At 53.1% G+C, this 25,186-nt stretch overlaps 2 protein-coding genes across 12 annotated transcripts in view; one reads left to right on the plus strand and one right to left on the minus strand.

Annotated features, from left to right (window-relative positions):
* The first annotated feature begins 361 nt into the window (after nt 1-361).
* Nucleotides 362-24,397, plus strand: BACE1 (beta-secretase 1). Of its 5 annotated transcripts, none has more exons than XM_045894967.3 (9): nt 362-1,137; nt 14,175-14,263; nt 15,729-15,945; nt 16,525-16,587; nt 17,487-17,621; nt 18,598-18,699; nt 19,058-19,207; nt 19,464-19,635; nt 20,275-24,397. In XM_045894967.3, exons 1-9 carry the CDS (start codon nt 877-879, stop codon nt 20,514-20,516), a joined length of 1,431 nt encoding a protein of 476 aa, XP_045750923.1. In that variant the 5' UTR covers nt 362-876; the 3' UTR covers nt 20,517-24,397. The 5 variants fall into 5 exon arrangements, with proteins under 5 accessions (XP_045750923.1, XP_064433470.1, XP_045750924.1 ...); XM_064577400.1 differs by lacking the exon at nt 20,275-24,397 and adding an exon at nt 20,063-20,201 and having other exon boundaries at nt 16,450-16,587; XM_045894968.3 differs by having other exon boundaries at nt 363-1,137; nt 16,450-16,587; nt 22,695-24,397.
* Nucleotides 17,087-25,186, minus strand: part of RNF214 (ring finger protein 214) — a 50,352-nt gene continuing 42,252 nt past the window's right edge. For all 7 annotated transcript variants that reach the window (XM_064577394.1, XM_064577399.1, XM_064577398.1 and 4 more), the window contains one exon: nt 17,087-25,015. In XM_064577394.1, coding sequence (XP_064433464.1) covers nt 24,981-25,015 — 35 coding nt within the window. In that variant the 3' untranslated portion in view covers nt 17,087-24,980. The remainder of the gene's footprint in view (nt 25,016-25,186) is intronic.

Genomic DNA, 25,186 nt, shown 5'->3' on the forward strand with positions numbered 1-25,186 from the left:
TCCCACCCATTCTTTACAGCTCAAATTAAATACCTCCTCCTCGCACCCAGTCATTCCAGATCCCCAGATGGCCCCCCAAGTCCCTACCCGTCAATGCCACATCGTCTGGTGTGGTGCACGTGCATTTTCTCTCTCCGTATAGCCCCAGTGCGTGGAAGGATGCCTGGCATGCAGCGGGTGCTCAATCAATGCAGAATGAAGGAAATGACCGAATGAGAGGTCTGCCGCCACTCTCTCTCTACGGCCCCTCCCGCCCCGCCAGGGTCCTGCAGGGTGGACTCCGCCTCGGCAGAGGGCATCCCAGACCCCTCGCCAGCCCCGGAAGCTGGGCTGCCGGCCATGGGAAGACTACACTTCCCAGCGATCCCAGGGAAGAGCGAAACCCTTTGGCTTTGACAGCCGCCGCCACAAGTCTTTCCGCCTCCCCAGCCTGCTAGGAGCTGGGAGCGGGATGACGGTGGCCTGACCGGCACACGCAGCTGCGGGCGCCCGGAGCCCCTGCGCCTTGCCCGCCGCCCGGCCAGCCCGAGGACCGAGAAGCCCGCGGCCGCCGACCTGCCATGCCCGCCCCTCCCAGCCGCCCGGGGGGGCCGAGCCGTCCTCTCCCAGCCCGCCGCTGAGGCTGGGCGCCGCTGGCCAGATGTAGCCGGCTTCGGCTTCGGCTCCGTCTCCTCCCCTCTCTCTCTGCGGATTCCTCCTGCCCGATCCCCACAGCCTGCACCGGGGGGCCGGCGAGGGGCCTGCAGGCTCCGGAGCCCTGATGCCTCGCAGCTCACTGTCCTGAGCGGCCACCACCAGCACCCAGAGTTGAGGGCAGCAACAGGGCCGGACGCGGTCCCGGAGGGAGCCCAGAGGGCCCCGAAGGCCAGGCCCACCATGGCCCAAGCACTGCCCTGGCTCCTGCTGTGGATGGGCTCGGGACTGCTGCCTGCCCACTGCACCCAGCCTGGCATCCGGCTGCCCCTGCGAAGCGGGCTGGGGGCGCCCCCCCTGGGGCTGCGGCTGCCCCGGGAGACCGTGGAGGAGCCGGAGGAGCCCGGCCGGAGGGGCAGCTTTGTGGAGATGGTGGACAACCTGAGGGGCAAGTCCGGTCAGGGCTACTACGTGGAGATGACCGTGGGCAGCCCCCCGCAGACGGTAAGGTCGCCAGGCCAGCCCTACCCTCCTTCCTGCATGGGGGGGGGGGGCGGGGTGCAGCATGCTGGCCCCTGCTAAAATGGGCTGGATGGTGCGGGCAGGAGGGACCCTCTCCCAGATGTTTCCTCTGGGATCCCATTGGTAGCAGTCAGCCCCAAAGTTCCCCTTTCCCACCTCCCTTCCCCTCACAGGCTTCCCTGCCTCCCTCATCTGACTGCCCTCCGCTCACCCCAACCTCACACACCTACCCCTCAGTAAGGATTCGGGACAAGACAAACACTCCGGTGGGGGAGCCTGGCCTGGGGAAGGGGCACTGTGAACAGGTGTCAGCCCTGCCAAGCCTGAGTCTCCCAACCCTGGCACTCTGGATCTTGGTCACCCAACCCTTTCCCCTCCTCTGGTGTTCCGGGAACCTGGGCTTCTGACCATCATTCCCAGCACCTTGAGGACCCAGGAACCCTGGCACGAGCTGGAGCAGACCCTTGCTCCCACTGTCTGGGTTGGCACGGGGACAGAAAAGCGAGGTCTCCCAGCTCCTCCTGACCTCCACTCGAGCCCAGAAGCCCTGGACAGACTCCTGCTTCCCCAGCCCCTCCCAACTCCTCGCGCTCCCCCTGTGCCTCTGCACCCCAGCCCCTCCCCTTCCCCATGCTGCTGAGCACAGGCCAGAGGGGACTGAATTGAGCCTGGGGAAAGGACTAACTGCAGCCCAGGAGCCAGAACCCCCTTCTAAGAATGCGACTCCTTCTGTGAGCCCATAGGCGCCGGGGGGGGGGGGGGGGGGGGCCGGAAGGGAGCATGGCAGCGTGAGGAAAACACTGCCAGCCCTCCCCTTCCTTCCAGTCCTCCACAGGACCTGCAAGGTGGCTGGTGGAGGTGGCACCCTCCGTGCCTATGTGGGTGGGGTGCTGTGGCTACCCACTGGGCACATCTGCCTCCTCTGTGGGTGGGCCTGGGCGCGGGTGGCGGGACGGTTGTGCATGTGCTGGTGTGTGTCACCTTGAATCTGAGCCTGCACATTGCTGGGAGCCACCCCCCTCCCCCGGATCTGTGGGATCTGTGTCCGGGAGGCCTGTCCTTGGGAGGGTCCGTGAAGGTGGGAGTGTTTACGTGTAGAGAGGGAAGAGCCACACTTCTCTGAACTTCTCAGGCAGCTCTTACACTGGATCTGGGAGAAACACAAACCTCCATCCCCCAAATACTTGACAGAAGTGAGTCTACCTAGGTCCCTGCCACCCAGGCCTACCTCCCACCTCCCAGCTGATGCAAGGCTCTGGTCTCCCCTATTCACCCCTTCTCTTTCCTGAGTACTGTAACTTCCCCAGAAAGTCTCAGATCAGTGTGACGATAGGCCCCTAGCCACTGGGGCCAACAGGAGGCTAGGTATGATCAGATAGCAGGGGGATGTGGAGACCTGCAACCCCCTGGGTGTCTGCTACTGAGAAGCTGTCCTAGGGCTTAACACCCTGGGGCACCGACACACAAAGGGGCTGTGGAGCCACCAGACAGACCAGGAATTCCAGCTCCACTGCCCACAGCTTTTCCTTTTCTCAGTTGTGCAGCCTGGGGCAAATTATGCAACCCCTCTGAGCCTGGTGCCTTGTCTCCAAAATGGGTGAAATGAGATCTCCTTTGCGAGGTTCTCGGGAGGATTAAATGGGACTGTGGAGGGGAAGTCACCTTGAACACTGCACCCGGACACACGGTTGACCTCTAGTACATAGGAAGTCACTTTCTGCTAATTCCTCCAGCCCTGTCTGCCTCTTCTGGGCTATGCAATGGACCCTAAGAGCTTGAATGCTCTGGGCCACCACGTTTCACACAGTAGAACTGGGGGGACAGGTACTGGTCTTTGCTGGACCCCTGAGATCGTATGTACATCCCCCGGCCCGGAAATTGGCAGAGAGTAATTGCCCCACAAATGTCAGTTCCTTCCCCTTCCTTCCTAGAAAGGGAAAGTGGGCCTATAGTTCAATGCTGGCCCAAGGAACCATTACCAGGGAGCCCACAGTTGGAATGACTCTGGGTCACCCTTTGGCTGGGAGCCCGAGACAACGCCAGCCAGTCTATACTCTGTGGTGACTTCGATTCTCTCCCCAGCAGTCTCGAGCAGGAGGCCCCTTCTCCTTGCCTGGTAGGGCTGTTGTGAGCACCAGATGAGGACCTGGTGGGCAGAGCACTTTCTATATGCCAGGTGATTAGGTGCGGGGGGTGAGAGCTGATCCACTAAGAGACAGGAGATAGGTTTTCTGCCCACAAGGAGTGTCGAGCATGAAAGTGTAAGTGCCAGGACAAGGGAATCCAAAGCAGCACCCAAAGACAGGCAGGCCCCCAGGCCCTTGCCACCAGAGCCTATTACAAAGGTAACTTCTCTGGCCCCATCCCAGACCTACTGAGTTAAAATTTGGGGGGCCATGGCTCAAATTTGAGAAGCACTGATCTGCAGTCATACAAAGAATGAGTGCTGTAGGTGTGCAGGAGGTAAAATCAGGGAAGGCCTCCCGGGGGAGGTGTGCTGTGAGCATGATCTTGAAGGATGGTTAGGAGGGTGGCTCTTCCCAGCGGGGAAATAGCACCTGTCCCACTGAACTCTCATTGCACTTAACTCGAATGTCCACTGCTTCCCCGCCCTTAGCCTGGGTCCCTGGGACCAGAAGAAGCCACAACGAATGAGAGAATGAGTCATGCGCATTTGTTCAGGAGACAGTGAGAAACCCAGTTGAGTTAATCCTACAGGTTTGGGTAAATAGGATAGAGCCCAATTGCCAAAAGCCTTAAATATGAAGCTCTAAGGTTTGGGCTTGGGTCGGCAGATATCAGAAGAAGCTTGAATTTCTTTGTATCAGGGAATGACATGGGGAAAGCAATCTTTTAGGAAGAGACATCTGACTTTGAGGAAGAGTGGGACTGAGAGGTACAGGGGCGGCGGGCTCTGTCACAGCAATCCAGGTATGAGGCCTCACCACAAGGACAGCATGTGGCCGTGATAAGACGGAAAGGGAAGGGAAGACCAGGATGCAGGAATGTCACAAGGCAGCCAGACACAGGACTTGGGGATACTGGTGTGAAGGGTGAGGAAGAAGGCATGAGATGATTTCATGATCCTGATCTGGGCTGAACGGAGGATAACAAGACCATCTGAGGGACCAGGACAACTGGCAGGAGGAGTTGGTGTATCAGTACTGGGATACAACTATATACTTGTATTTATGGTGGCAGTTTATGTAAAGTTTTCAAATATATTCTACATAATTTTCTCCTTGACAGTAATTCCTGCAATATATACAAATGGTCTTACCCCTCGTGACTTCTAGCAAAAGAAATGGGGAGTGAAAGTTTAAATAATTGGCCAGGAGACAGGCCCGTAAGCTGAGACCCTTTGTCATCTGGATCTTTCTACTCTGCCAGCCACCTGCCCATGCATCTTGGGGGGAGATGAGAGGGTTTATCATGAGCATTCCTTTTCATTCTCCCATGACACCTGCTCATGTGTCCCTTACTACACTTAAGTAGTATTATAGAACATATTATAACTGTTTTTTTGTATTTGTTTCCCTCCCAGAACATCAAGATCTAGAGGACAATGTCTTTTAAAAAGGTTTTTTTTTTTTTTTTTTTTTTTGCAGTGTCTTACTTCTCTTTAATATCTATGATAGCGGCAGATTCAGAACATGCACCTAAAAAACGTTGAGTGAGTGAATAAATAAAATGTAAGACATCTAAAGAGAACTCTCGATGGGCAATTCTAAGTGCAGGACTGGAACTCTTGGAAAAAGAAGCACTTTCATCCTTTTCACTTAAATGAAAGGATATCATCTCATTATAATGGGATGAGCATCAGCCTCCAAACCCAGGATAATAATGATTGTTTGGACTGAAATCTGGTGGTAGTCAATGCAGTTTAGCAAATGCTCGTTGAGCACCTACTGTGCGCAGAAGAGAAAAATGATGTCACTGCCCCAGCCCTTGGAGAACTCACAATTTGGTGTGAGACTCATATGAACAGCTAAACATCATACGAGACCGAAAGCATTTGGTGCAAAAAGAACAGTGAGTCTTAGAAGTGCAAAGAAAGAAGCAGTTACTACTGACAGGGTGTTAGGTTAGGCTTGCTGGGAAAGGTAGCATTTGAGTATGGCCTAGAAAGATGAGAAAGCTTTGCTATTTGGAGAGAAAGGTTTATGAAGAGAGGCATGCATGGGCTGGGCTGAGAAGCTGGGAGTTGTGGCAGGGATGCTGGGAGGCGGAGTGGAGGTTGGGTTGTATTCTGCAGGCAGGCGAGAGTCCCTTTGAGTATATGAGAAGGGCAATGGTCTAGTGTCGTTCTGGTTTGAGGAAAACAACTCCAGGGTGGAACATAGCTGGATAATCTAGAGCCTGAGACTAGGACCTGAGTCAGGGCACAAGGGCCCAAAAGATGCTGGTGGCAGTGAGGACAGAAAGGAGGGGAGGTCCTCAGAGATCCAGCCTTCACATGTCAGTTCAACCAGATGTTCTCTGCTCCTGGGGAGGGAGAGGGAAGAGAAGAGGTTCCCCGCCTTGGAACCTCTCTGTTTTATCAGGGAATACAACAAAAGGAGCAGACTTTTAAAGCACAATATAGGTCATCAAAATTCCATGCTTATGATTCTGCTTTACTTGCAAGGGATAACTACTAGCATGTCCACTGGGGGGTGAGGAAACTGAGGCGCAGAGAGACTAAGGGGTTTGCCCAAAGAGACTCAGATAAGGAAAACAGAGCTGGGGTTCAAATCCAGGTCTTTGGATTCCAAGTCCAAATACTGGGTTCTTTCCTGTGTTCTCCAGTCTGGGACATGTTGGTTACCTTTGAAATGCCAGTGGGCCATTCTTATTAGTGGATCCAGCAACTAGCTGAGCATGGGGATCTGGAAACCAGGAGAGAAGTTAGGACTGGACAGGTGGACTCTGGAGTCACCTGCAGAGAGGTGGTTTGGAAGCCAAGTTAGCAAATGGGCTTGTTCTTTGAGAGAATGGAGGGAAAAGGCGGGGGGGGGGGGGGGAATGATTAGGGAAAGAATATTGAATGTAGACTGGGGCTCAAGGGAGCAAGAGAAAATGATCAGAGAAGTAGAAAACTGTGAGGGTTCAGGGTCTCAGAAACCAAGAAGGGCCAACTGGGTTTCCACCCACCTCTCCCTTGAAAGGTTTTCACCCTGTGATTTGTGGGATTCTATAAAGGGACCTCAAGGATGAAGGAGGTTAGGAGGAAGGTTAAGAGGCAAGACTTTGGACCTTTCACACCTCCCATTACCAAGCCCTCCCTCTTCTCCCTGCCCAGAAGTCAGCTTTTATTGTTTTTATACAGTGGAATTCCAGGTCCTTCCTTCCCTCCTCCCTCCCTCCCTCCCTCCCTCCCTCCCTCCCTCCCTTCCTCCCTTCCTTCCTTCCTTGCTTTCCTAAAAAGGTTGAAAACCACTGACCTCAAAGAGCCACCATCCAAATTAGACAAAGCAAGATTACACAAGATCCCACTTCTAAGGTGCCCACCCAGCCCCTGAGACCACAACTCCCCTCAGGTTGCACAGAAGGCTTTGCTAGGACTCTCACACTGTCATTTCACACACTTCTCCTCCTCTGCCTCCTCAAGTCAGGAGAGAAAGAGTTCAGCTGCGAGTGGGGGGCATGGGAAAGACTGGGACCTCCCTCTAAGGTGGAAGGTCAAGAACCCTTCTTGGGTGTCTCCAATAAAGAGCTAAGCGGAAAGCTGTGGTTGCAAACCCAGGAAGAGAAACATCTCTCAGGGAATCTGCCATACCTGACCACTAACTTCTCTTCTGGGAACAGCTCTCTTGGGGGCCTGGGCAGTGGAGAGTTCTGGGCAGGAGCCAGACCCTCTTCCCAGTCCTGGAGCTGCCCCGAGCTGCCCCTGGCAGGATGGGCCCAGAGGGCTGGGAAGCATTCACTGATGCTCGCTTGCCACATGCTCAGGTGCGGTAGCCAGCGGTTCCTGAGAGGGAGGAGGTGCTCCCTTTTGAGGGCAATGATGAATCAATAGTCTTGGGGCTGACTGGGGGAGCCAGGACTCCCCGGTCTTTTTTCCCCAAGACTCTGACAAAGCCACGGCAAACTGGCTGAGCTCCCTGCCTCTGCCACCCCAGCCTGTCCCGTTTCAGCAGGTCTTCTGGGCTGCCACCAACATGTGGCTACTCTCTCCACTGCCCACTGTACCCCCCCACCCCCCATGTCCAGGTTGCACTGGCCTCTCGGGGCTGGTGAACCCCACCGACTCTTTTCCAGTGCCTGTAGAGTTTTTGCCGAATAGCACAAGGCATGAGCGATGGCATCTCCCTATGGCTCAAACAAGCCTGTACTGAGCATGACCCAGGTGCCCTGGAGGAGACTGGGCTTCTGCCAGAGATCAGCTATCTTTTCAACTGAGGACAGAACAAGAGAAGATTAAAGCCACCGCAACCTGTGCATAGGACACGACTAGACGGTAGGAGGGACTTGCCGTCTGACAATGAAAAGCAGGTAGCTGATTGCTGCTGTGAGACCTCACAGACTGGGGGGTTTCCAGGGGGTTCTGTGGAGGCTGCAGGCGCTGCAGAGCTGCCTCAAGAGCCACCGCGGGGCGGGGGACAGAGACCGAGGAAGCAAAACCTCTCTCTCCAAAAGAACAACTCTTGTTTTTTTCTCTTTGGTACACTGGGATCCTACATAAGGTTGGAAAAGGGTTCTGCTGCTTAAAAAAAAAAAATAGAAAACCCATCGTCTTAGATCTGTTCTTTAAGAATAGACATGGACATTTTTTGACTGTTCACATCCATCATATCATTTGAATAGGAAGCCTTGATAAATATTAGTTGAGCTGGGCTTGACGCTGGGGGACATGCAGCATCCTGTCCAAAGGGAGAAGGGTGCATCAGATAAGGTTTGGGGTGACCCCACCACCTTAGAATTCCTTAAAAAAAAAAAAAAAAAAAAGCCCAAAGTAAGGTAAGTGGCACCAGGGAGCCTGCTTGCCCCCAGGTATCAATTGTCAGCTTCAGCCTGGAGAGAGAAGTGGAAGGCAGAGGATATGTCTAGGGAAAGGATTTCCAGTGGGTCAGCCAATGTGGTCAAGGTGGAGGGAACCTGGATGGGACCCAATCACTGGACTCAGTTAGAGGCAGGAGCTATGTGCTCTGTTGGCCCTCAGCCACTCCCAGCTGCTGACGTTAGGCTCCTCTTGTCCTTCCTTGCTCCCTTTTCTCAGGCTTGGGCAAGCTCATGCCTGGGAATATCCACTTAGGAAAGCAGATGAAGCTGACTCCAGGCTCGGGGACCAAGGAAGTCCTTGGTCTAAGAACCTGCGTGGATAATCCAGCCAATGTCATGGGTATGGTGGGCATCAGTTATCATTGTCACCATACACAGTCCCAGACTAAATTATGCCTACGAGGCACCTGGGGCTGAGAATGAATAGCAAGAATCTGTAGGGTCACAGGGAACTGCAGGAAATGAGGCAATTACTGGAAAAAAATCATTATGGAGCTCCTGCGGAAGGCTAGGGACAAGTAAGATAATAACGGTACAAACGGGCTCCCTACCCTTGTGGGGCTCATAGTATGGGGGACAGACATTACATAAATGATTAAAGGTCTGATGAGCGATATACAAAGGAGCACAGGTGTTACTGAGGACCTGCAGGACAAGGAGCCTTATCTTGGCTGGGGGCATCAGGGCAAGACCTTTGGGAGAAAGGATATTTACACTGTGACTTGAAAGATGACTAGAAGTTAGACAAAACAGGGAGAGAATATTCCAGGCATAGGAAATAGTGTACGCAAAGGTGCAGAGCTGAGAAAGCCTCGTGCTTTTGAGAAGCATGAGAAGCATGGTGAGGGAGGGGGAAAAGTGATGAGAAATGTTCATTGGAGTCGACCGATGGTTGGTGAGATGCCCCCAAGGACAAGGATTTCAGGTTTGAATTCAGATAGTGTATCTGGTATCTGATGCTGTGTAACAAATTATTCCAAAACTTGGTGGCTGGAAACGAGCCATTTTGGTTTTCAGGATGGTGTGGGTTCGCTGTGGCTCTTCTCCAGGTCTTATCTGGGCTCACTCACATGGCTGCATTCAGCTGGTGGGCCAGCGGGGGGCCTGCTGGACCTCTTTCTCCATGAAATCTTTCATCCTCAAGGAGGCAAGATGGAGCTTCACCATGCAGTCTCAGGACAGCATTCCAAGAGGAATCCCCAGTGCACAGGCCCTGACCAAGCCTCTGCTTTCCTCCTTGGCTGATGTCCCATTGGCCAGAGCAGTCACATGACCGAGCCTAGTGTCGATGTCAGAAGGGATCACACAAGGGCCTGGATACAGGGGTGTGTGATTCATTAGTGTAGCAATCAACCATATACTTCCTCTCCAAGTGAGAGACGGGAAGGTCAAGGACATGAAAGACCAGATGTGGGGTTGGTTAGAACCAGCGGATTCCTGTCCAGCTGTGTGGATTGTTGTGTAAGATGGGTCAAGTAGCCCGCTCATTCCACATGTCCATTTCCTTCTCTGTAAAATGGAAGAAAGCCTTCTACATCTCAGGTTTGGGTAAAAGGTTTGCTTGACAAGAGTATAAGAGCCCTTCCCCCATCAACTCAGAGGCCCACACAGAAGGAAAGAGACTTCCTCTTTGATAGGAAGAATTAGAGTTAAAGCCCCCTCCTAGGGCCCTGGGATAGGCTACCAAGAGAGGTTGGGATCTTAGTAACTAGAGATCTTTCAGAGTTGATCTTTCAGAATCACCCTAGGCTAACAGATGACTCCTGAAGGCTCTTCTCATCCAGAATAATCTGAGCTGTCCCTATCTGTTAGTGAGAGCTGGGGCCAAGACATGTGAGATCTGGGGAACAAAGAGCTTACCCAGAACTCATGGGCTCCACACTCATCTCATCACCCAAGATCTGTTGCTGAAAACTCCTCCAGGGGAGCCTGGCCTGCAGAGTGAAGTGGGCAGGTGTACCTTTCCCTGTGGGGCTTGTTAGCACTTCCCAAGAAGCCACCTTCCCTCAGAGGCCCCCGGGGGCACATTTGTTTGTTAAGTGATTGGCTGTGACCTAGCCCTGACCCCAGGTTGTGATCTTCTGAGGATCTAAATACAATAGCTACAGGGACTCCTGAGTCTGCCTGGCCCCAAGGGATGGAGAAGAAGATGGCTCCAGGACCCCAGTCTACCCGAAGACAGGAAGACAGGCATCCGTGTCAAACCACAGCCCTGGTGAAGGGAGCGCAGGTCTGAGCTAGAGTCACACCTAAAAACACCCACAGCTGGGGAGCCACTGAAGGATCTCTCCTTCACCCAACAAACAGGATAGAGTAGCTCTTTTCCCTTTTCTTTCCTTGAGCCATTAATCCGAGTAATACTTATTGCCAGGCACCGTGATACCCATTAGGGATACAAGGATGGTTTTTTAAAAATTAGATACAAGGGAGGTGAGATTTAATGTGAAGCTACAGAATGACACTTTCTATGCAAGCACTTTAAGAAGAGACTATGACCTGGTCTTTCCCCCTTAGGAAGTTTTCCCTTTTGAGCTTGGGATGATGGGAGATGAGTAGACAAACTTGCCCATGGAGAGGAAGATATCTGGGCAGAGCGAATGCTCTACGCAGCTATCTCCAGGGGGAGGACCATGGCTGGCCTGAGGACCTGTGAAGGCCGGTGTAGCGGGTGAGCAGGGGGCTGGGGCGTAGAGGACAAACTAGGCTGGATGTGCAGGCAGGACCGGACAATGAAGGGCCTTGTAGGAAATGTTAAAGCTTTACATTTTTATTTTAATAGCAAAGGAAAACGATTGACACGGAAGGGCAACATGGTCAGATTTGCACTTTGAAAAGACCACCCTAGCCACAGTGCAGAGACAGGATGGAGAGGTCAAGGGTGGACGGACGTGCCAAGGCCCGTTGAAAAGCTATTATGATATTCTAGAACGTGGCCCAGGGGCGGCAAGGGAGGTGGCCAGAGATGAATACATTTACGAGACTTTTGAGAAGGTTAGTTGGACAGGACTTGATGCATCGGGTAGAGATGTGAAGAAGAGGAAAGTGTTAGGACGTCCCCCCAGTTGCTGACTTACAGAACAGATGGACAGTGACGCCATCCACTGACACAGCGAACACGGGGAAAAGGCAGATGGGCGGGACCGTGGAAGGTCAGCTTCGGACATCCTGAATTTGAGGTTATCTTTGAGGGAGTCTGCTCTGTGCTTCTGGAGCTGCAAGGGAAGGAAAGGGCTTAGGGCTCTGAGCTTAGGAGTGGTGGGCAGGGAGGTGATACTCGGAGCTGTGGCCGCAGGGGAAGTGGCTGAGGGAGAGCAGAGCCTGCGAGCAAGAGGGCCGAAGCCCTTGAGAAGGGAGCCTGCAAAGCAGACACAGAAGATCTGGTCAGAGCCGTGGGAGGACACCCCCCAGGCCGGGGGAGGCGGGGCAGGGAAGGGTGTTTCTAGGAAGGAGAAGTCCTCACAGGCAGATGAGGCCTGATTTGAAAATATCTTTCGTATTTGGTGACATGAAGTCTCTGGTAGCTGTAGTAAGGGCTGTTTTATAGTGGAGGGAGGGGCAGCGGAGAAACGGCTTTGGAATGGGTTGAGGAATGAGTGGGAGGTGAAGAAATGAAGACAGCTTGGCTGAGAACTTTGGTTGTGAAGGAGGGGAGGGGGGCTGGAGGTGGAGGTGACATTAAGGAAGGTTTTTTTAATGGAGAGACTGGGGCATTTGTAAATGCCAATAGGAGGAACCCGGATTGGGGGGGCGGGGGGTGGACCGGTGGTGAATCTAGCTGAGGGAAAGCGGGTACTTCCCAGGGTGGGGCGCCCACCCGAGCAGGGGAGGGCCAGCGGAGGGAAAGGACGGCGGGCGTGGCCACGGGCAAGTTGCAAGGACCGGCTGGGGGGGATGAGGGAGGTCCCACCGGACAGCGTCTGTCCGGAGCAGGAAGAGGCAAGGCATCCCTCGCTAAGGTTTGGCGGCTCCGAAACCACCAGCACTCCTCTTCCAGGCTGCCCTTACCTGCCCCGTGTTGTGAGGAGTGGGGGCTCAGCCGCCTATGGGGAGCAGGAGGGGGAGAAAACCTGCCCGGGGCTGGAGTAAGAAATGTTGCAAGGACGGGACCAGGAATCCCTTCTCCCAGAAGCCAGGAGCACTTTGCAAAGAGCAAATAGTTGGCCATTTGCTCAGGAGGGAATCCCGGCTGTTTGTTTCGCTTTCCCATTTTTTGTGGCAGGTGGAGAGGGGGTGGTGGGTGCACAGGGCCTGAACTCCCAGGGTAGGGATGGGTGGGGGTCACTCCGCCCTGGGCTTGACCCGCTTTGAGGTGGAAGGGGGAGGCCTTCCTCAGCGGGGAAAGGCTGGGCCTCCTAGCTCGGGAGGGAGTGGTTTGCAGGAGGGGAGAGCAGTGGGGAGGCCTGGACCAGCTGGGGCCTCAGAAAAAAAGCCCTGTGCCAGAGTAAAAGGCGGTCGTGTTTTCCTGGAGCCCGTCAGGCACACATTCCAGGGAGCCCTCTCTTGCACAGCTCTGGGGACCCCCTTTCTTTGGGGTCCAGTGATAGTAGGGATCCCTGTAAGAATGAGGCCAACCTGAGTGCTGGGAGCAGAGCCTGGCAGGTGGGGGGGGGGGCGCCGAGAAGCCGTTTTAATCATTAACCTGGTTGACTGAAATCGGAACTGCTGCGCCTCCAGCTCTATTGATTGTGAAAGCACAGCCCGCTGAGCTGGTGGCCGCCCACAGACCCTGGAGAGGGCGGGGGGGGGGGGGGGGGGGCCATGGGGAAGAAGGGCGGGGAGGGGGATGGGAACCGGGCCAGGAGTGGGGGGCCGGGAAGGAGGGCGGGCCAGGGTCAGAGGGCTGGGGCCACCGTGGGGACCAGAGGAGGCGTCTTGGGGGACACGGGGAGGCCAGGAGGCCTCCACAGGCATTGGGGGAGGGGCGGCCTACAGAGCCACAAGGGCCACCGAGAGCGGGAAGGAGCCAGAGGACCTGGCAGGGAGGAGGAACCTGAAGCCCAGAGGAGCACAGTGACTTGCCCAAGGTGACGAGGTCAGAGCCTGCACCAAAACTGAGGTCAGCTGATTTCACTGCACTGAGGAGAGAGGACACGGGAGTAAAAGGGCCCTGAGGTCAGGGGAGCCGCTGAGCTGATGGGCATGAAAAGTCAGCACGAGAGGGCTGAATTCTCAGGGTTCCGTGCTTCTGAGGACAGGGGCATCTCCTCTTCTGGCCTGTGAGGATGCTACTGGCATTCAGAACGCAGCTCTGGGCCGAGGGAGGGATCAGGCGGTTGAAGGAGAAAGGAGGGTCAAGAAAGAAGAAATGCTCGAAGGAGCTGCACAGCAAGGAGCACTGGGAAGACACCTGTCCTGATTCACAGAGCCAAAACCCAGGGCCCTGACGAGATGGGTTTTCACCGTGACAACAGAGGAAGCTCCTGCTCCCTACTATTTTCTGATAGTAGGACTCAGAGGCCTGTGTCACCTCAGAGACAGAAGGGGAGGCCTTCGTGGGGAGCCGCATTCTGGCAGGCAGGGTCAGAAACAGCAGGATGACGCCGTCCTGGTCCCCGCAGCTTCCCTGGCCAGTGCCAGCTCCTGGAATAGCATTTCCAAGCTGGACGGGGATGCGAGCCCAGCTGCCCGCTGGGTGATATGCTTCCTAGGAGGACCAGAGAAGGAGGCAAGGCACAAGCCCCGCAGACAGAATCGGACAGGTACCCGAAGTGAGTAAGGGCAGTCTGAAGGTAGAGAGAAAAGAGAAATGAAAACCACACAGACGCAGAGATAACGTGGCTTTGACAACACAGAAAATGTTAGGATTCCACAGCGAAGCCAGGAGCAGACAAGAGGCCATGCTGAGGATGTCAGAGGATGCCACATTCTGTCTGTGGTCATGGTGGTAGCAGGTGCCAGGCTGTCCAGTCCTGCATCCTAGAAGCTTCGCCCTGGACATTCCAAAGGGAGACCTTGTTGCCCGTGGAGTGAAGGACAATGAAGGGAGTGAGCCCAGAGCCTCACGTTGATAACATCTTTCTCTCCCCTTTCTCTGACAGCTCAACATCCTGGTGGACACAGGCAGCAGTAACTTTGCAGTGGGGGCTGCCCCCCACCCTTTCCTACATCGCTACTACCAGAGGCAGCTGTGAGTCCTGGGGAGAGCTAGAGAGAAGAACGCTTCCCAAGGATCCAGGGCCCGGAAGGGTCAGGGGAGGGCTTCGGGGAGAAAGAGGAGCTCCTCAGATCCTTTCCAGGAGAGAAGAGTGGAGAGGGGGGATTTGAGGAGGTCTACTATGGGAAAGGGTAGGTTGAGGGGCCAGCAGGAAGTTCTTCAGGACCGAGACAGGGCAGCTTCCTTGGGGAGGGAAAGAAGGAAGGAGAGGAGCCCCAGTGCTCCCAGAGCCATCTCAGGGTCTTCTTCTCTCTGCCTGGAGACTTCATCCGCACCCCGCACCCCCCACAATGGCTGTCGGGTGTCCGGCGAGACCAACGAAGTCTAGGCAGAGCAGGCTACCATGACCGCTCCCCGTGCCGTGCTCTCAGCCCGGGGCTGCTGCGGGTGGCACTGCAGAGTTCAAGGGAGTGGAGCAAGAGCCTTCCATAAGCCCCACTGCCTGGACCGGTGTCAGGGCCCGACAGCTAAAATGTCTCCCTGCACCACCCAGAGTTCCATCAGCCGGATCTAGCTAACCGGTGGAAGGGAGGGTTGAAGTGGGTTTTTAAGGTAAGAGGCAAAGAGGAATGATGTGGGAGCCTCCTTAGCGTAAACACAGGAAGTGGCGAGAAGACATCTAGTGTCTGAGGCGTCTCTGTGTGCGCAAATCTGTGAGGAGAGGCTTACATCCCACTCTTGGACTTCTAGGCAGATGCCAAAGCCACCTGCCACATCTTCTGCCTTCCCTATCGGAAGAAAGCAGACAGGGAGTGGGGCGTGGTGAGGACCCAGGAAAGGGATTCACTCCGGATCCCTGTCCCAGTCCCATCACTGCCCGCCCCACCCCGAACCAGGCACACACACAAGGCCTGGATAGTGGCACAATGAGACACGGGCGAGGGTGTCCTGTGCTGATGCGCATGTTCCATACGAGTGGTGTGTAATACTTACCTGCTCTGCTGAGATGCTGTGCCAACTCTTCCTTTGGAAGAACTTGCTGTAGAGGTTGCACGTTCACCGCGCCTGGCACTTTCTCTACCACTCAGATGGTACCACCGGGTCCCAAGGCAGCGACAGTCAAAGGCCCCTTTTCTCTGGGAGCCTGATGGAGCCGGGGGGAGGAAGAGATGCCTGCTAGCTGTTCCTCGGCGGCAGCGGGCACAATACACAAAGCCTAGGCTTGTTCCCCGCAGGGCCTGAGCTCGAGATCTAGGGATAGGAGCTGTGGAGACAGGAGAGTGAGCCCCAGCCACAGCTCCCCTCATCTGTTTGCAAGCTTACTGTACGTTCTGTTCTGGGTGATGGATCTGGGATGTTCTGCTGAGCAGCCTGAAAGCATCTTATCTTATGTGGGATGCCCCTGAGATAAGGTGAGGCCTCGGGAGTAGGTCTGATGCTGGGTCCCCCTGCAAGTGTTGCGGTCACGCCCCCACAGACCTCTGCCTCCTCTCCACAGGTCCAGCACATACCGGGACCTCCGGAAGGGCGTCTATGTGCCCTACACCCAGGGCAAGTGGGAGGGGGAGCTGGGCACCGACCTGGTGAGCATCCCCCATGGCCCCAACGTCACTGTGCGCGCCAACATCGCTGCCATCACTGAATCAGACAAGTTCTTCATCAATGGCTCCAACTGGGAGGGCATCCTGGGGCTGGCCTATGCTGAGATCGCCAGGGTGAGAGGAGCAAGGCCGAGCTCGGGGCCCTGTGTCTGCACCGCACACTGCATGTTACCCCGGGACGGGCTCGGAGAGAAGGGGAACTGACTAAGGGAGGGACACAGATCAGCCTAAAGGATTAGTTAGCAGGGGGACAGGGTGGCAGTCTGAATCTCGTCCCTGCAGAGGCCAGGACTATACTGAGGGATGCTGTGACAGGTGCAAGATTAGAGTCTGGTTTCTACCGACTCCCAAGATCTTAGGAATAAGGGAACCCCCCCACCCCGCCAAACCTGAAACAGGTTAAGCATATGGGGATCAAAGATTCTATAGCTCTTTCCTGTTTGCACTGTGCCAGTGTCTCTTGCTAACCCTCTCTGCCAAATCGCAGTACTTCAGGACAGTCTTTCCCAAGGAACATCCCCCAAGTTTTGCTCTTGCCTTCCAGTTTAGGCAGGAAGCTGGCCTCTTTCCATAGGGCCCTCTGTGTGAGGCCTCACTCCTTGTCTCTTTCTGCCACAGCCCGATGACTCCCTGGAGCCATTCTTTGACTCCCTGGTAAAGCAGACCCACGTTCCCAACCTCTTCTCCCTGCAGCTCTGTGGTGCTGGGTTCCCCCTCAACCAGTCGGAAGTGCTGGCCTCAGTTGGAGGGAGCATGGTGAGTAGGTCCTAGGAGAGGGGAGGTTCTAGCACTGGGCAGAGGGATGGGTATCACTTGCCTCCCCTCCCTCTAAGCTACCGCACAGTCTTGGGCTCCACTACTTAGAATCAAGAGAAACCTCTTTAAACTCCCCACCTCCACTTTTCCTTTTCCATCCTTTTCTTCTTTGCATTATTCCAGAAAGGATTCCAGGTACCTATGGTAAACTTGGAAAGGATGAAATGATTAGGGAACTTCAAAGGAAATGTAAATAAGACTTCTCGGGGCACCCGGGTGGCTCAGTCGGTTAAGCTCAGGTCATGATCCCAGAGTCGTGGGATCGAGCCCCACATCAGGCACCCTGCTCAGCCAGGAGTCTGCTTCTCCCTCTCCCTCTGTGCCCCCACCACTCGTTCTCTCTCTCTAATAAATAAAATCTTAAAAAAAAAAAAAGAAGAAAGAAAATAAGACCTCTCAAATTAAGATGATTCAGTCTGATGAGCAGAAGGCAGCGATGTAAGGAGTTAAAAGTCTATTTATTAATTAATTAGGACAGTTGGTGAATGGTTCTCCATCTCCAACACGCAGAGAACATAAAACTTGAAATAGAAGCAAATAATCATTCATTTAACATTTATTGTGCCAGTTTAAGTTTAAATAACTTTATATTGAGGGCTGTGAGACTCTGAAACAAATAATTTAAAATCCTGTAAAGTCTTCCCCTGATATATTCTTAACACTTAAGAAACTACAAATCACTTTGGGACAGGATTTGATTAGAAGCAGGAAGATGAGAAAGGTGGCCTGTGAAGGGCCTTGCTACCCTCCCAGAAATCTCTGATCCCACTGCTTGCTCTCTGGGTGACTTGCTGTCCCTCTGTGCCGGGACACGGGTACCTGCCTCCCTTTGTCCCTAGATCATCGGAGGTATCGACCACTCACTGTACACGGGCAGCCTCTGGTACACACCCATCCGGCGGGAGTGGTACTACGAGGTCATCATTGTGCGGGTGGAGATCAACGGGCAGGACCTGAAAATGGACTGCAAGGAGGTAACACCACCAAGGGGGACCCAGGGAAAGGGAAGGGGGAGGCAACATAGCATGAGGTCAGACCCTGAGTTATGAGATTGGGAGGATGAGGCAGAGGAGTAGGACCTGCAGAAAGGGTTGGGGGCTGAGCCCAGAACAATTGGGAGCTTAATGGTGACACAGCAGGACCTGAAGTTGGGGGGCAAGGGACTGGCAGGGCACTTGCAAGGGGACCTTGGGGCTTATGGTCTGGTAAGGGAAAAAAAAGCATGTCTGGACTCCACAGTCACTGCCTTGCTTGACGGCTTTGGGCAAGTCATGTGCGGGGCAGTGTGGGATGATGTAGCGGAAGCGTCCAGCTTTGGAACTGGGAAGACCTGGGTTCCTAGCTCTGCCATTTACTAGCTATGTGCCCTCAGGCAAGTTACTAGGTTGTGTTTCAGTTTCCTCATCTGCAAAACAGAGGGAAAAACAGCTTTTCCAGAGATTGTGATGAAGACAGAGAAAATAAGTTGTTTCTCCCAGTGCCTGGCACACAGAAGTTCCCAATAAACGGTAGCTCAACCATTTGGGTCTTCCTTACCTAGATTCTTAATGTATGTTCAAAGAGAATAGATATAAAAGGACTATGAAAAGTTAAAAGCACTATACAAGGTATTTTTATTTTCAAGATTTGGAGAATGTCTGCCCAACCCAAGATACTAAGAGTTAGCATTTACTGAACGCTCCCTACGTGCCGGACACCATTCTAAGCACTTCACATGTATTAATTTCATCCTTATAATAACTCTTTGAGGTAGGTGCTGTTATTATCCTCATTTTAAAGACGAGGAAACGGAGGCACAGAGGCTGAACAACTTGCCCAAGGGTACACTCCTAAGAGAAGTGCCAAGCCAGGATGCCACCCCAAGCAGTCAGATCCCCCCTTCTGATTCCGGCCAGAGCCCAGCATCACACAAGGCTTTTGACTCTTCTAAACCTCTCTTCTCCCTCCTAGTACAACTACGACAAGAGCATCGTGGACAGTGGCACCACCAATCTTCGTCTGCCCAAGAAAGTGTTTGAAGCTGCTGTCAAATCCATCAAGGCAGCCTCCTCGGTCAGTGGGACTCAGGGCAGGGGTCCAAGAGATGATGCAGTGTCAGAGGAAGTCCATGAAGGTCCCTTGTCCCCTCAACAAGGGACAAGCTGTCTACCCTTAGATCCTTCTACTTAAATGTCTTCAGAGCGAGTCTCTTTCATGGGCCTCGGCTTGCTCATTCTACAGGCCCCCTGGTACAGAGTTTTGGCCTCACCCTCCAGCTCTCTTCCCCTAATTCTTGGGTTTCAGTGTGCCCTTCCCCAATTTGGATAGTCCATAGAAAAGCAAAAAGAGAGCCCAGTGTTATCTGAAAGTGGGAGAAGCGCGATGGCGGAAGAGGCGGCTTCCTCACTGTTACCCTTTCTTGGCCACACAGACGGAGAAGTTTCCGGACGGGTTCTGGCTGGGGGAGCAGCTGGTATGCTGGCAGGCAGGCACCACCCCTTGGAACATTTTCCCGGTCATCTCCCTCTACCTAATGGGCGAGGTCACCAATCAGTCCTTCCGCATCACCATCCTTCCACAGGTATGTCCCCAGCCGGAGTTGGTGGGGTCCCAGGAAGAGGGCACGGTTCACACGGGGAGACAGGGAGCCGGCGTGGCTTCGCAGAACGTGGAAGACAAGAGACAGCAGCGTCCTGCGGCACAAAGCAAGCCCACAGAGCTCGGGGATGGCAGAGGGAAGAGCGGCCCCTGGGCACAGAGATCTAGAAGGCAGAGGCAGGGAGGGGGAGGGATGCAGCGAGGAGGACACCCTTCTCCCTCTGACTGCTTGTCCTTAGCAATACCTGCGGCCAGTGGAAGACGTGGCCACGTCCCAAGACGACTGCTACAAATTCGCCATCTCACAGTCCTCCACGGGCACTGTGATGGGAGCTGTGATCATGGAGGGCTTCTACGTCGTCTTTGATCGGGCCCGAAAACGAATTGGCTTTGCCGTCAGTGCCTGTCATGGTAAGAGCCAGGGGGGAGGGTGTGGGCTCCGTCTGTCCGTGTTCTCACTGTCCGGCAGTTAGGATCCCTGGGCCCCTGTCAGCCTGGGAGGTAGTCACAGTTGCCTTGAGGCAGAGCCAACAGCCGGTGTCAAAGCTAGCGTCCGGGCCCATGCTTTGTCCGTGTGCCCGGCGCGGCGAGGCCTTCCCCGGGCTGTAGCTCCGCCGGAGGCCCGGACCAGCAAGAGCTGCCTCGGCCCCTAGGGAAGCTCTAGATCCCCGGGCCCCGTGGGCTGCTACACGATGGGGCCGGGTGTGCCTTCAGAACGGCGGCGGGGTCTTCGGTACCGGCGGAAGCCGGTGAGTGTACTAGGAATACACGGGGCTGTCTTTTTGGTCAACTCAGGAGACTGACCTTTAGGTATCATTCCTGCCGCATGGTTATCCAGGAAAGGGTTGTTGCTCCCAGTGCCCCGGGAGGAGAGACGTGCTTCTACCTAGCAAGGCTCCTCTGGCCTGCTCCTAAATATCTCCAAGGGAGGAGATGCTAGGGCCTCCTCGCGGGCTGATTTCAAGGCCTACCAGGAAGTTCTTTTTGCTCTGTGACCCAAACTGCTGTGTGACGGTGAGAGCTGCCCATTCGCGTTTGCCCTTTCTCCAGTGCATGATGAGTTCAGGACGGCAGCAGTGGAAGGCCCGTTTATGACCCCGGACATGGAAGACTGTGGCTACAACATCCCACAGACAGACGAGTCGACCCTCATGACCATAGCCTACGTCATGGCGGCCATCTGCGCCCTCTTCATGCTGCCGCTCTGCCTCATGGTGTGCCAGTGGCGCTGCCTGCGCTGCCTGCGCCAGCAACACGGTGACTTTGCCGACGACATCTCCCTGCTGAAGTGAGGCGGCCCACGGGCAGGAGACAGGGACTCTCCTGGCCGCACCTGCGGGCTCACTCTGGGCACGAGCAGGACGCACTGTTGGCACTGGTGGCCAGAGCACCTCAAGACCCTCACCTACCCACCAAATGCCTCTGCCCTGCCCGAAAAGAAGGGCGGGCGGGCACGGTGGGTTACAGGAATGGCACCTGTAGGAATCGGGAGAGGGAAGAAAGCAGCACTCTGGTGGCGGGAATATTCGTGGTCACCTCCAGCCCGAGTTGGGAAATTCTTCAGCCTTGAACCTTTGCCCACCACCCCTCTGGATTCTCCAACCCGAAGTAGTCTTCTCTTCTTAGTTCCAGAAGTAGTGGCATCACAGCCAAGTCACCCCCGTGAGCGTCTCTCTGCCGTACCCTCGGCAGAGAAAGGGCCAACGCCGCTTCCCTGACCAAAGTCAGTAGGAACGGACGCACGGTTTGCGATTTGCTTTAGTGATAGGGACTGCAGAAACAAGCCTAACATTGGTACAAAGACTGCCGCGTGAATTAAAAATGAGACTGAATATTTGTACAGATGGGGCGGTTGGAAGAGGAGAGGAGAGGGAGCGCAAAGACAGGGAACAGCTGGGATCAGAGCTAGAAAAGGCAGAACCACGGCCACTCGCCAGTCCCAGTTTCAGACTGCATCTCCAAGATAGAAGCCCATCTTATAAGATGGGCGTCGCTGCCCGATGTTTTTTCTGTGGTTGTAGCCTGACCGAAAGTGAGTTGGGAAGAAGGGCTTACCTAGCAAAAAGCTCTTTTTAACTCTCTTAAATGAAAAGTGCCCACTAAGAAGTTCCATCTAACAAATGAATTTCTACCTGAATGATTCCACTTGTCTCTACCTGAACCCTTTACTCCACACACGCTAGGTTAACACTGACACTTCCCACCCCCCACCCCCAGCCCCAGGTGCCCTATGAGAAGCAACTGGAACACACCAAATAGAGCAGGGCCTGGCTCTGTCTTCCTGCTTACGTGTTCACGCCCACCCCCAAACCCCTATTCCTCTGGAGCTCTGCAGCTGAGGTGCTAAGAGGGATACACAGGAGACCTCTCTTTCTTAACCCTTGAAAGCAGAATCATCAAGGTTCACTCAGAAGGTACAGGGTTGATGCCCTGGTGCCTCTGCCTGGATTTCTTCCTGTTCAGCAGTAAGTAGTAGTAAGATCTCCACACGATACAGAGCGGTTTCATCGCCTTCTCACCCTCTCTGATGTCCCCTCCATTACTTGGCTAAGGCACCCCACAGGGGCACTAGTATTACACCCAGTGTCAGAAACGCAGGGCTTTCTGGCTCTAGCATCATTGCCTTCGATAACAAGGCTGCTAGAGAAAGGCTGCCAGCCTCAGGGCTTCCGTACTTCCTTCACCACCAGAGCCCCTCAGGGGATGCCATCCTTCTCCCCTATCTTACTCCTTACTCCCCACTCCGAATAGTACTTGGGTACCCAGGCTGGTTCTTGGGCTAGGTAGTGGGGACCAAGTTCATTTCCTCCCGATCAGTTCTAACACAGTCAACTCTGATACCAGGGTTAGTGGAAGACGTGATTCTCCTCGTATACCCACCGGGTCCTGTCGCTAGCTTGTCAACACACTGCTTCCAGGGATGGGACCTGCCGAGTGTGGAATTACCTGATGAGGGAAAGGGAAATACAAGGAGGGCCTCTGGAGACCCTGGCCTCGGCCAGCTGCCCACAAGCCATAAACCAATAAAACAAGAATATTGAATCACAGTTCTTTATCTGGGTTCTCTTCATTCCCCTTGTACTTGGTGCTGCTTTGGCCGACTGGGAACACCCCTAACCACAGAGACTGTCAGGAAGACTGGAGAGTGTCCGTTTCCAGCTCGGAACTTACTGTGTAAATAAACTTCCAGAATTGCTACCATGTAATAAAAACGCCACATTCTGCTTTATAATTTCTATCCATGTTGGGGAAAACTGGCTTTTCCCCAGCTCTTTCCAGGGCATAATACTCAACCCCTTCATTAGTTAAGTCCCACTGTCATATTTTTTAAAAAAAAACTTGTACTTATTTTTCTTTTTACCGTTACTTCCTTTCTACCCTGAAACTTTAACTCTAAGTGTAAAAAAAAAAAAAATCTCGACAACAGCTTCTTGCTTGTAAAAATATGTATTATCTATCTCTATTTTTAGAGTCGACTCCTGAAAAGCGACTGTCCCATCTCTACTCACTGCATTAGAGGCCTTTCCCGCCAGTCTGCATGGCTTCTACCCCTGCAGGCCAGGAGACAGAGGGAGAAGGGAGAACAAGGGTGGCCAAAACTTAAATGTTGCTTTCTGATTGATCCCGAACAAGACAGAGAAAAGAGCAACACAGAGGCCCCAGCTCTCGCACACAGCTCCCCAAAACATCTGTCTTCCTGCTTTAGTTGGCTTTCAAGGGGCTTTTACTAGGAAGCGGATAAGCTCCCCCCACAACTTCTTCCTTTCTTCTCTCTATATTCCTTTGGCTTCAAAGATCTGTGGAAAAGAGAATAGCCTTTATATCCATTCCTAATTTCTAGATTTTTAGGTAATACTGAAAAATATTGCTAGTGGCCTAAAGGCTACTACTGCAAAGTTGATGAGAGAGAAAATCTTTTGATTGCAAGAGAAAAAAATGAATCCCCCAAATGAAAAGAACAAAGGAACTGGTCTTCCATTTTGCCACATTTCCGTTCATGATAGCTACCAAACTGGAGACATTAATATTTCATTAACCAAAGAAAGTGAGTCACCTGACCTCTACAGAGGTGAGAACTCAGGCCATTTCAATCACCCTACAAGATGCCAAGGAGGTCCTGGGAAGTCCAGCTCCTGAAAATGATGCTAGTCAACAAGGCTGAGCAAGTAAGGCAAAAGAAGGGAAGGACTACGTCTAAGAGGCTGATAGGCAAAGACGAAGGACAAAGAAGGAAAAGATCAAAAGCAGAGAGCAGGGAATATAACTGGATCTGAAAGGGAAAGTGTTTGCTACCCGGACAGTGCTGCCAGCACCAGGAAGTATGTCCAGGTCCCAGAACGGGAACAATTCAGCTGTTGGTAATACAATGATGTCCTTCCCCTGGAGCTAGTGTTTTTGGTTTTTTTTTTAATTAACACTTAAGTTTTTCCTTGTTTAATCCAAAAGAGAAGGAAGCTGAAGCCATTTCCTGTAGGAGCAAAGAAAAAAGGACAGGAAAAGAGTCAAAGCTCTCAGAGATTCACAGCTTTCACAGGTATAAACCTAAACACCAGAAGTGCTCAATAAGCAGAGGTGGGAAAGCGATCTCGTTCTAGACAGCTATCTATAGAACAAATGACTTCTAAACTTGAACTCCAACCCCCCTTCATGTCACTTTGGCCTCCATTTTTCCCAGGATAGGAAACATGTCCCCCATAATTTTCTTGCTTCAAAAATTAAAATCTGGCATCATTCTGCAAGTAATTTTGCACAGACATCTCCTCACCCCAGTGCCTGCCTAGAGCTCACCCAAGGTCACCAAACAACTTGGTTGTGAACCAACTGCCTTAACCTTCAGTGGGGAGGGGGACTAACTGACCAGGAGACCAGAAGTGAAGGGGAAGAGGTGAGGCCTTCACAAGGTTGGTCTGTCAGAGCTTGATCGGAAGCCAAGTCAGTGGCAGCAAGGGATGGTTTGGCCCAGGAAAGATCTGTGGGCTGTGCTAGTTTCTAAAGAGAGGCCTATCCAGGAAGTCAGATGGACAGAAGCTTTTGGGGGGCATGGGAGAAATGGGACCCAGTTATGTTGGTATTCTTGGACTGTGAATTTTGCTGATGTAAAACAGAATATTCTGTAAACCTAATGTCTATGTGCAAATAATGAGCGTTAACACAGTAAAATATTCAATGAAAATTCAAACTATTAGGGTTACATTTTTTTTTTCCTCAATCAGTCTCATTTTATCCATTTGGAGTCGAGTGGCTAGAACAACACTGAGGCTTCCGTAGGCTTTCAGTAAGCAAGGCATCTGGTTGGACAGCAGGTGAGCACCAGGGTTCAAATCTGCATACATGAGCCTTAAGAAAATGAACTAGAGGCTGAGCCAAATCAAAGCAGGATGGCCTTAGGGCAACAGCAGCTTCCTAGATGGTTTTTATATTGTACTTGAAAACAGCCCCAGGCAAGGATATCATAATTTCAAGGGCAAACTAAACATCATCTTACCTACAATCTGCATCCCCCGAAGGAATTGCAAGGTGAGAGGGAGAGACCATTTCTGCATAATATACATACTTTCATTTACGGACATTTGGATACAGACTTTCTATACACACATTACCTATATAATAAAAATGTACATGGCATGAGTATAGGTCACTGTATAAATATAGAGTTTTAGAAATCTTGAACCCGCGCTTCCTGTTCACATCAGTTTCTCCTCTTCTTCCTCCCCAGTCAGGTCCATCATTTAAGAGTTGGACAAAAGGGACAAGTGTCATTTGTGTTGGTCTGGGCCCAGAATTTGATACACTGGAAAGGAAGAAAGACATATCTCAGGTTTATCCGGAAAGATGGAGGGAAGGAGGGGAGAGTGTGCCACTGAGGTTCACTGGTCTGAGGAACGCATACTAAGGCAGAAGGGCTCTTACCATCGGGACCAGATGGGCTATTTCATTGGCTCTTACCCCCAAAAGAATCTTC

The sequence above is a fragment of the Mirounga angustirostris genome, unplaced genomic scaffold (assembly GCF_029215605.1).
Source record: "Mirounga angustirostris isolate CCGP_5_RB_7025 unplaced genomic scaffold, mMirAng1.0.hap1 SCAF_13, whole genome shotgun sequence".
Taxonomy (NCBI): Eukaryota; Metazoa; Chordata; class Mammalia; order Carnivora; family Phocidae; genus Mirounga; species Mirounga angustirostris.